This window comes from Trichosurus vulpecula, chromosome 4 (assembly GCF_011100635.1).
Source record: "Trichosurus vulpecula isolate mTriVul1 chromosome 4, mTriVul1.pri, whole genome shotgun sequence".
Taxonomy (NCBI): domain Eukaryota; kingdom Metazoa; phylum Chordata; class Mammalia; order Diprotodontia; family Phalangeridae; genus Trichosurus; species Trichosurus vulpecula.
Genome location: NC_050576.1, coordinates 74,559,939 through 74,571,833, shown reverse-complemented (window position 1 = coordinate 74,571,833; position 11,895 = coordinate 74,559,939). Strand labels below are relative to the sequence as shown.

Below are 11,895 nucleotides of genomic sequence, written 5' to 3'. Positions count from 1 at the left end.
AACTAGAGCACAGTAGATCAGACTTTGCTTGTGGGGTTGAGGAGGAGATTTTTCCTCTCCTGAGCCCCATGAGCAGAAATGGTGACATAGCAAAAGCTTGTGGCAGTAGTCAACATGTTCTGTCCTGGCCTGACAGGAGAGTTCAAGAACACTACTCCTGAACCCTGAACTCCTGTGTAGAGGAAGAAGACTTTTAATTCTTTAGGCAGTATGATCTTAGAATCTAGCTTTCTGGCAAAAAAGGGGAAATTTCTTGAGCAGGACCAGTTTGAGGAGTTTCCTTGTAGATGGCTCTGAGTCTAAGAGTCTGGCAGTTGAACTTTTTAGCTCCTGACACAGCGTAAACCTGGGAGAAAGAAGAGTGTAGCCTAAACAGCCCTTTGAGATCCCTTCTAAGATGCTCTTGCTTTCTTTGGATTCTCTCTACTTTCTCCTTTTCATTTTTTTCACTTCATGACCTCAACCCACCCCACTTCAGGAGGCAGCTAGGTGGCTCGTGGACTGGAGTTAGGAAGACTTGAGTTCAGATGTGATCTCAGACGCTTACTAGCTATGTGACCTTAGGCAAGTCACTTAACCTCTAATTGTCATGGTGAATAGAGTGCTGGCTAGGGTCAAGAAGACCTAGATTCAAATCCTGCTTCTGACATTAGCTTTGTTAGAACTTAGACAGGACACTTACTTTCATAGATTTAAAACAAGGTCAGTCAAATTTATTAAGCATCAACTGTGTGCCCAGTATGATGGGCCTAGAGCTTGGTCAGACATAGAAGACACCAGGATCATCCACTACATTCCAGGCCATTGCTAGTTGTCCTGGCTTTGGTTTTGCCACTGGTCTTCGATGACTCAGAAAGTGAGGCTGACAATTTTGTGTAACTCTGCCTCACTTAAATCCGATTCACACACAAGTCAAAATAGCATGCTGCGATGTCATTGGTCCTCTTCGAAAATGTGGGATGAACAGCAAGGCTTAATCTACTGGAGAAGGAAATGGCAAACCCCACAGACAGTATGGTCCACTGGACCATGAAGAGGTAGACACAACTGAACAACAACAACCTCCTTGCTGTCTTCTCAGTTCCTTCCTCCCCGCTTTGTGTCTCTTTGACAGCTCCCTTGGGCTGGTACATCCTTTTTTCTTCTCTGGTCATCTTTGGCTGCATTCCAATCCATCCCCAACTTCAGCAAACTGCTTTGATCAGTAATTCCCAGCCCCTCCCTCTCTCAACAGTACCTCTTCTCTCTATCCTTGAGCCCAGAATGGGAGAGAAATGCTGATCAGTTTCTTTCACTGATTATGCCACATCTGGCATACAGATTCATCCTCAGCTGAATCCCCCAACTGGAGGGCAAAACACCTGATTCCATTTTTCACTCTCTAAAACCTCACTCTGCATCTGGAGTCAAGTCACAAAGGGATGACTATAAAAGAGCCAATTCAGTAGTCATAGTGACAATAGCCATGATGACAAATATTACAACAACAGAAGTCCGTAAGAGAAAAAAAATTGCTAAGTTCTAGTCAATGCCTCTTACCATAAGCAGTAATTTATATTAGAAAATTAGTGTATGACTGAAAAAGACAAGATGTCCTTTGTAATTTATTATACTGGGATCTGCTGTGTACAAGGTGCCACATAAATAGATGCGATAGAACAGTATATATGCATAAGTACTCAGGCATAAAAAAAGAAGTAGAAATGCTGAGACAGTATGAAATAAATCACTTTAGTGGAGTTGGGGAAGAGATGAGTTTTGGGTTAGTTTTTAGAAAAAGGTGATCAACTAGGGGGAGGGGAGAACAAGTAAGTAAGAAGAGAAGTGGGAATTCCAAGAATGAGGAAGTTGTATATGAGATAGCAAAGAGGGGCTATGTTGAAGGGTAACCAGAGTTGAGGTTGAAGATATTTTTCTTTAAAAAAAAATTCCAGTGTTTTATTAGAAGAAACATCAAACATCAATTTGCTTACTAACTACCCATATGTAAATTTATTAATATAAATGCATAAATATTTATAACAGTTTCTCCAAGTCAGCATCAGGGTCCTTTGTCCACCAATCCCCATTCACTTTTCCTCCTATAATTGTAATTAGCTTTCACTCCATTCTTCTTTGTTTGCCATGAAAATTCTTGAACTGATAGGTTTTTTATGGGGGGGGAAGGAAGGGAGATGATACTTTTAAGATATGTCCTAATAATGGAATTATTAGGTCAAAGAGTATGGCTATTTTTTTAACTTTTACTTCATACATTTAATCACATTGGTTTAAAAAAAGCAATAAAAAATACTGGTAAGGTTGTGAAGGAATGAATATATCCATTCATTTCTGGCAGAACTGCAAACTTGTAGAATTTTTTTAAGAGTTGAAGATTTACTGGAAAGTCATTTGATATAGGGTTTTGATGAATAGGAATATAATAATTATATAAAAAGATAACTGCAAAACTTTTATGGTTCAAATTTTTGTAAATAGATATCCACATGCATGCCTTAGAGACCCATAAGGGCAGCAATATGATATGGTATAAAATGCACTAGACTGGGTGTTAGTCTATCTGGGGTCTAATCCTGGCTCTGCTTTATTTTAGGCACACTCCTTAAACCTCAGTTTCCATATCTGAAGGCTTCTTTGAACTTAAAAATATCTATGCATTGTTAAGCAAGACTGAATTCCTTGAGGAGGGCATGAGGGTAGCCTGTGCAAAGGCCCAGAAAGAGAGGTGGATGAAGACTTCAGCAAGCAGGCCAGTTGAGCTAGAACAGAGAGAGTGTGAAGGGGAGAATTGTGGGGGGAGGGGAAGGTCTGGAAAAATAGACTAGAGCCAGATGATGGAAATCTTTAAATGTTAGATCTAGGAATCTGAATTTTGTCCTATAGGCAGACAGGTAAACATAGGAAGCCACTGATGGGTCTTGAGCAGAAGAGTGACATCTCGGCTTGCAAAGACAGACTTGAACTTCAGGAAGATGATTTTGGGGATTGGATAGGAGAAAATGTGGAAGCAGAGAGTCCATTTAGAAGGTTCTTAAATGTGGACAGAGAGAAGATCAATGTGAGAGATGATGGGGAAACAGAATTGGTAAGACCTGACAAATTGTTGCATCTGGGGGATTAGTGAGAGGTTAGGGATGACTCTAAGGAAGGCAGGGGCTGAAGTAAAAAGAGTTTGTGTTGAGGGAAGGGAGCAGTGAACAAAGAGAATGATATTCAGATTTCTAAATGGAAAAGACATTGTGGAGCAAACAGAGATAATGAATCAGCCCCCAAACTCTGCCCAGGCCAAATGTGAAGGAATCCAAATCTGTTTCATAATGCACCCCTCCTACAGAAATACCCAGTGATCTCATGATCTGTCTCAAGCTCCATGGGATGCTCTCCCTTGCTTAGAGTAACCCATCTGGCCCTGCCCTCCTAGAGGAGCGCCCCACAGTTCGGGTCTTTCTTTTCCTTACATCCAAACACATGTTTCAAAAGGCTTTATAAGTAAGTGGTAAATGACTTGGAGGGAGACCCTGTGACCAAAAGATTTCTCACTGTTTATGGTAATACTTGAAACTTCACCATCAAATGTTCATTCCATTGGTTTTGGGAGGTTTCAAGAATCTTTTATTAAAACGGGAACATCATTGGAAGAGGTAATATCTAAAAGGTTTGAGCCAGATCCTTGGTGGCGGCAATGGGGCTGAGCAGGAGTTAGTTGACTGCTCATTGAAAGAGGTGGCAAGGCAGTACTGACGGTAAATGTTTATAAAGTGACTCAAGGGTCTTGAAGACAAATCAGCTACTTTTCAATATTATTGTTTTTGTCATTAGTATATTAGAAATACTAATTGTTCCCAAGTTTTCTCTGAAGAATGAGGTGTGGGGAGGGAGATTCAGCATCTTTCCTTTTCCTTTGCATAATGATAACCCACAGGACTCTTCAAAGACAAGAAAACACTTTTTGTCCCAACCTTGTGAGGTCAGTGGTACAAGCATTTTTACCTCCATTTTAAGGATAAGAAAACTGAGAGTTAGAGATGCTAAGGAATTTTTCAGGGGGGTCACACAGGTAGTAAGTGTTAGAGCCAGGATTCAAATTCAGGTCTCCTGATTCTAAGTCCAACGCTTTTTTCACTCCATCCCCTATTAGTTCATCTACCGTAATCCCAGCTCTTTATCCTCATGCTCACTCTTTCACTTTTTATGAAATTTCACTTTGGAGACCCCTCCAAAGCCAGTACTTAGTAGGCACAGGTAGTAAGTAGTTAAGGCAGGATTTGAACCCAGATCCTCTGACTCCAAATTCTGTTCTCTGTTTATCATATTACATTATTGTCTTTATTATTATCAATAGAAAAAAGGTACCTTGTTGAGACATAAACAATTTTTTTTCGTGGCTGGTCATTGGCTATTAGCAGCAGCTGATCAAATGCCAACCTGGATCTTTTCTCTGGAGGTCTTTCTCTTTCTATTCCAACTCTTCCCTTGGCACCAGCCCACTCCAGTCATTGTTTAGAGACTTACATCAGCCATTCCTTCCTCAGGGGAGTGTCACTTGCTGCTAACCTTCATTGCAAGAAGCACTAGCACACTTGAAAAAGGCGGGGAGGGGATAGGGAGTTGTAAATCATTCATCCAGGGTCTCAGAGCTAGTACATGAAAAAGACCAGACTTGAACCTAGATCTTTCTGATTCTGTGGGGCCAGCCCTTTATCCGCTAAGCCCCTCAGCCTCTCACCTCTTGTATCATCAGCAATGGATCAATGGATCACTTGGTCCTGTCTTCCCACAGCCCTGCCAACAAATGACATCTTACATGTTTGCCACCTTTGCGAATCTGATGGTTATGGAATGTGCAACCTCAAAATTTCTCTTTTTGTTAGTGTTCTGGAGCATTTTTTTCATATGGTTGTTGATAGCTTGCTTTTCTTCTTTTGAGATCTGTTTGTCCAAATTTTCTGACCATTTATACAATGGGAGATGGCTTTTGTTTTTCTATATTGGTGTCAATTCCCTTGGGTATCTTGGGCATCAGACTTTTATCGGAAAAACTTGCTGCAAAGATTTTCCCCCCCTCAGTGAAGTATTTATTTCCCTCCTCATCCTAACCGCATTGATTTTATTTGTGGAGAAGCATTTCAGTTGTACACAATCAAAGCTCTGGGCGGTTACACAGCCCCTCCTCTGCGCCCTTCACCCCATTCTGTCCTCTTTTCGCCATCCCCTCCCCAAGATGTCCCATCACTCCAGCTCTCCCCACCCCATCTCAGTCCTTCCCCCTTCTTTTGGGCTGCAGGCCTGGGTGTCTCAGGGCTGCCTGTCAATCACCGCCTGTCGCGGGCCGCGGGAGTGGAGCAGGTTGTAAAGTCATTAATTACTCAGCCATGCAGGTTTGCATTGAAGCCACTGCCAGGCTGCCGCCTCTCCTCCTTGCTTATGGAGCAGTAGTACAGGATGGCCGCCCGCCTTCCTTCTGCCAGCCTCCGCCGCCTTCTCCTCCTTCTCTCCCTCCTGGGGCTGTCCCGGACTGGACTTTCTCGGGCCCCTGCGGCAGCCCTCCGATCTAAGGTAGGAGCTATACGATCGGAATCACACGGCCCGCAAGGCAGAGTGTGGTTTGAGAGGGCGAGGGGGAGGTATGGAGGTATGGGACTCTCACTTGAACTCCCTGGATCCCGGGTCTTTTGACTGTCCTTTCCACCGAACCTGGTTTGAATGGCACCTGAGTATGTGGAAGGGACAGAGCTTTTTTCTGTGTTTGTTCCCCATCCTTACCTTTGAGCTCTAGATTGACGTGAAGTCTTGACCACAAAGGTAGCTTTGTCTCTTCTTTCTCCTCTCCATCTTTCCTATTTTGAATCGTGATCCTGCTCCTTCACCCATCTCTTCATTTTCCCGTTTCTAAAACCAAGTTAATGTGGTTTCAGTCACCTCGTGTGAGTAAAACCCCCCAGTTCTTGTTGGTTTGTATTATTTTTTCTTTATAAATGATAATGATTAGTATTACTCTTTCTCATCTTTTAAAATTAAATTTTGTTTTAAAATTAACATTTATTTTCTCTCCTGCCTTCCTTCTCTTCATAAAAAGAAGGAAAGAAAAACTAAACTCTTGTAACAAATACGGACAGCTAAACATTGGCCGGGTCCAAAAACGTGGCTCACTCTGTGTCTTGAGTTCATCACCTTTCCATTAGGAAGTGGGGAGCAGGTTTCCTCAGGAGTCCTCTGGAATCATGGTTGGTCATTGCGTTCATCAGAGTTTTTCAGTCTTTCAAAGTTTATCGTTTTTTACAATATTGTTGTTATTATATAAATTACAATAAATACTCATTTAAGTGAATTTATACGATCCCTTCATCCTTCATCAGTTCATACAAGTCTTACCAAATTTCTTTGAAACTTAATCCCCTTCATCATTTCTTACAGCACAGCAATATTCCATTACATTCATATGCCATAGCTTTGTTTGACTATTCCCCAACTGAATATTGGAATTAATTTTTCTTTAAATGTTTGATAGAATTTGCTTGTAAATCCACCTGGTCTCAGGTTTTTTTTTTCCTTTTGGAACTCATTTATGACTTTTTCAATTTCTTTTTCTAAAATTTGGTTATGTAAGTTCTATAATTCTTGTTCTATTAATCTGGGCATTTTATAAGTATTCGTTCACTCTGCTTTGATTCTTACATCTTCTCAAATGTCTCTGAAACTATCCCTTTCATCATTTTTTACAGGACAAATAATATTCTATTACATTAATATTACATAATTTGTTTATTGGGCTATATTCTTCTTGAGTTTTCCTATCTAAGGACCATCCTCTTTTTCATGCCCCGTCTGAAAAATATCACCACTGTTTTTTTCCCCTCTGACTCTCTTACTGGGCAAGGGGCTAGATACAGGAGAAGGAGCATTTGAATAGTTGGGAGAAGGTCCAGGCTTTGAACTCGGGCCTTGAATATTTCATATCACCTGAAGTGAGGTTTAGTCATTGGTAGGTTAGTGTTTGATGCTCCCTTTCTGTCTTTCTCCATCTCTTCCCCACGAAAGATGTCAGTGTAAGATCAATATTTGGGAGCCCCTCTGGGGTCAGAGGCCTGGGGCAAATTTGGTCTTCTAATGCAGACACAGATTAACTCTTGTCTAAATCAGGCCAGGTGTTGGGCAAGAGAAACTATGCAATTGTGAACATAATTACTGTTTGTGCTGAATCCCCTACTATTAGCGCTGGATTCCTCAAAATTAGCCTTCTTTCGGTAAGCTGCTTCAAATGAACCTGAGCTGGGAAACCGGGAGGGCACAACAGACAGGAACTTTCCCCCCAAGCAAATAAACCTCCCTTCTCAGACCCTCACCCAACTCAGAGAGAATTATCCTGGGAAAGGAGGGGGAAGGGTCATTCATCATCTTCCAGTTCTAAGTCTCAAGTTGTTGTTCTCCTCCCCCTCCCCCTCCCCCTCCCCCTTACAAATGCATCTGCTGCTAAAGGAGATCTAATCTTCAACCAGCTTGCTTTTGACCAATTCCCAGGGAACAAAAATCAGGTAGTTTGTGAAAAGATGATCTAAACCCCACTGTTTTTGACATAGTGCTCTTTCATGGATAGGAATTTTTTAATATGGCAATTTGTCATGTCCATCTGGGCTTTAAATGAACCCATCAGTTAGAATATGGTCAATTCTTTACTATCCTCAGATTATCTGCAAGCTTCCCTCCACTATCCATCTGGTCACAGAGCTATCTTCTCTTTGACTCACATGGCTTTGGGCCAATTTTATTTTCACCAGCTGTATTACAGGTAGGACACAATTGACTTTCTGCTGTTTCAAATTCTCCATGCCATTCAGTAGTACATATTTTCTGGAGTTGCCTGTATGTATTGTGTAACCAAGGAATACAGTATAGAAGTTGGAGAATTTATGCACAGAGGAGCTACGTAACTATTGAAGTGGTATAGCCTGCTTTACAGCAAGGTTTCCCAACCCCATCCACCTCAAGCCCCCCAGTTCCAATCTTAAAATCTTTCAGAAGGAGGGAAATTCATTTTGGACATTCTCTTTTTCTTTCTGGGTCAGTTACTCCTGTCCTCCCATGGTTAATCTGTTGGAAAGGAAAAATACTTGATTCAATTTAGCCCAATTCAAATAAATTAGATTCAGTAAACGTTTATTTAAAAATTTGTTTTCAATTAACAAAAATTTCTTTTCTTTTCTTTTCCTCCCACCTCCCTCCTATTGGGGGAAAAAAAGGAAAAACAAAACCCCAGTAATAGATATGTATAGTCATCAACAAGCATTTATTAAGTGCCTACCCTGTGTAGGGTACTATGCTGGACATTAGGGCTACAAAGACAAAAATGAATGAAATAGCCCCTGCCTGCAAAGAGATATTGTGGGGATCTACTCATTTCTAACCCTCCCCACCCCTAGGTGGGTGTGAAGCAAACTTCTATTACCCAGGGCCCATTTCACTTGAGGTGTGTGTGTGTGTGTGTGTGTGTGTGTGTGTGTGTGTGTGTGTGTGTAGACACTTCCAGTTGTGGTCTTTTGTAAGAGTAATCTAGTCCTCTGTTAAAAAAAGATTCCCTAGTGGGAACCTTTTCATAAGGGGATGGCACTGATGCCTCCTCTCCCTTCCAAAATCTTTTCCCTCTTTATAAGCCAATTATCAGTAATTGGATTTAGGTACCACTTAAATTGCTATCTTGACTTTAGAAGCATAGTGTTCATTTCAGCCCTCGATTTCCTAGCTTACCAAGCTCAGCATGAACCTGTGGGTTTTGGGGAAATGTTGGTGAGACCAATGGCTATCCTGTTGCCCTTTTATGTTCAAGATTTCAGCTTTCGAAGTTGAATAGACTCTGGAAAATTGAATAGAACGTGCCCTGCTTCCTTCTGGAGAGCTACGGCCAGTATCTCAAGAACACTGGTGGTTTGATATAGGGATAAGAATTAGGGTCCTTGATTCGAGGGCTGCTGTAGAGATATCAGTTCCTGCTCCCATGGTAGACGCTCAATGGAGTTTTATAGACCAGCAGTCCTAGATCAGTTAATGTTTTTTTTTTCTCCTCTAGTCTCCCCTTCCTTCAATTTATCCTTCAGAAACTTGGCAAAATAATCTTTCTAATGCACGAGTCTGAACAGGTTACTGCCTGGCTTCAGTGGTTCTCCACTGATAAAGTGAAAACTCCTGACACTTTAGATCCTTTCTATTCTGGTCCCAATGTACCTTTCCAGCCTTGTTTCACTCAATTTCAATAAAGATTCAGTCCACATTCTAATCTAACTAGATCAGGGGTGGGGAACCTGTGGCCTTGAGGCCACATGTGGCTCTCTAGGTCCTCAAGTGCAGCCCTTTGACTAAATCCAAACCTCACAGGGCAAATCCCCTTAATAAAAGGATTTGTTCTGTAAAACTCAAAAGGCCATGCCCAAGGACCTAGAAAGCCACATGTGGCCTCAAGGCCCCAGGTTCCTTACCCCTGAACTAGACTATTAGTTGTTTCCATATCACATGCTATCCTCTCCCACCTCCTTGCATTCGTGAAGACAACCCACCAAAGAATCTCAGTCTCAGAAGGAAACACAGACTTTACCTAGGTCCATCCACACCTGACTAGTAATCCTTTCTATATCATATGCAACAAATGCTTATGCAGTTTCCATTTGAAAATGTCCAGTGCAGGATGGGGTGGGGGCACCTTTTAGCTCCTGAGATAGCCCATAGCACTTTCATGTCGACAGTACTAATTGTTAGGAAGATTTTCCTTATGTTGAATCTAAATTTTCCTCTTTGCAACTTCCTATCAGTTTCACCCTCTAAGACCAGGGAAAGCATCTAGTGTATAATAACCCTTCAAAAACATAGATGTATATGTCATGCCCCTTTGAAATCTTCTCTTCTTCATAATATCATAAATATCCTTAGTTACTTCCAACAATCCTCACAGACAGTTCAGCAGGCATTTATCAAGTGCCTGTTGTTTGCAAGGGATGGGGCTAGATTCTGGGTATAAAAAGGCAAAAAAAAAAGGACTAGCCCCGGCATTCAAGAAGATTATGTTTTATTTTGAGTCCCCTTATCCTCCTGTTTGTGCATTTCTACACATGTACAAGTTTATCAGAGTCTTTCCTGAAATGTGGTACCAGACCTGAGCACAATATTCCAGATGTGGTATGATCACAGTAATATAGAACTGTACCATCCCTAATTCTGGCACTATATATTTCATAATGTTTCCAAAGATCACATTCATTTTTGGTTGTTAGTTTGTACTGTTCATTCACTGAAGTTTTAGTCTCCTAAAGTCCATAGATCTTTATTTATAAGAATTCTTGTCAAGCTACACTACCCCATTCTGTAATTGTACAGTTTATTTCTCAAACATAGTATAGTATTTTATATTTACCTCTATTAAATTTTAGCTTATTTTGCTTCTCAAGATCTTTTGGGATTCTGATAAGTTGTTCAACACATTAGCTATCCTCAGTATTGCGTTACCTACAAATCTGAAAGCCTTTGTCCAAATCACAGGTGAAAATGGTTAACAGCTTAGGCCCTAAGGTAAAGGACATGCTTCTGAGCTAGCTAGACCTCCCTCCCAATTGACACTGATCTCTTAGTAAGCACTGGTCATTCAACCTGCCTAGAATCTACCTAATATTATTAGATTCTAGATTATATAGATTCTAGACATTACTATTGCCTAGCCTACAACTTGCTCGTGAAGAAAAAATGAGAGCTTTTGTCAAATTCTCTGTTGATTTTCCCTTGAGTTATCAGTTGAGTACCCTGTCAGAAAAAGAAGTGAATTTCTTCTGGCATGACTTGTTTCTGACAAAGCCATGCTGGCTTCTTAGTGATCACAGCTTTCCTTTCTAGATATTAACTAAGCATCCTTTTAATAATGTGTCATAAAATTTTTAGGAACTGAAGTTGAGTTTGTTGGCAAATTGTTGGAAAACTTTGCCTTTGTCCCTTTCTGTAAACTAAGCTGAACAAATTGTGGTGTATGAATATAAATGAGACAATATTTGTAAAGTGCTTAGTATAATGCCTGGCACTTAGTAGGTGCTTAATATATACTTATCCCTTCCCCCTTTGTTCTTCCCTTCCCCTCCCCTAATGGAAGTAATGACGGAAAAAGTTAGTCAAAGAAACTTAGGAAGACTTTTATGAACTGAGCAGAACCAGAGAACAATTTATACAATAACTATAACAAGTTACAAAGACTTTGAAAGACTCACAAATTCTGATCAATTCAATGGCCAACAAAGATTCTAGAGGATCGGTGATAAAGATTGTTACCCACTTCCTGACAGAGATTTAAAGGCTCAATATGCAGAACGAGATAAATAGTTTTGGACGTGGCCAATGTGGGAATTTGTTTTAGTTGATGATACGTGTTTGTTACAAGGATTTTGTTTGTTCATTTTTCAGTAGGAAGAGAGATGGGAGAGAAAATAAATGTCTTTTAATTAAAAAATAATTTAAAAAAGAAGAAAAATCAAGATAGCATTTGCTGATTACCAGGCCTGTAATATCTCTATTCTCCGTGATTTTCCAAGTTAGCAAATCAAGTCAACAAGCATTTATTGAATGCTTCCTTTGTTCTGGGCACTGTGTTGATACAAGCAAAAAGAAAGATAAGCCCCGCTCTCAGGGGTGTCAGACATAGGACTTGAACCTGGGTCTTCGTGCTCGGAAGCTCTCACATTCCATATGATGGATACTTTTAAAATGTTTGTTGAATTTTATTGAATTGAATACATATTGACCAGGACAGGCATCGGAACATCCAGAGGAACATTTGGAAGTACTACCAGGAAGCAGGTTGTGCCCAGGATGCTCTGGGACCTGGGTGGCTGAAGTCACCGACTAGATAATAATTGCCCAGAAGGACCAGGT

At 40.8% G+C, this 11,895-nt stretch overlaps 1 protein-coding gene across 1 annotated transcript in view; it reads left to right on the top strand.

Moving 5' to 3' along the window:
- The first annotated feature begins 5,442 nt into the window (after positions 1–5,442).
- Positions 5,443–11,895, top strand: part of LOC118846766 (ADAMTS-like protein 2) — a 33,212-nt gene continuing 26,759 nt past the window's right edge. Inside the window, exon 1 of the mRNA XM_036755507.1 lies at positions 5,443–5,556. Within this exon, the coding sequence (XP_036611402.1) occupies positions 5,443–5,556 (114 nt within the window). The remainder of the gene's footprint in view (positions 5,557–11,895) is intronic.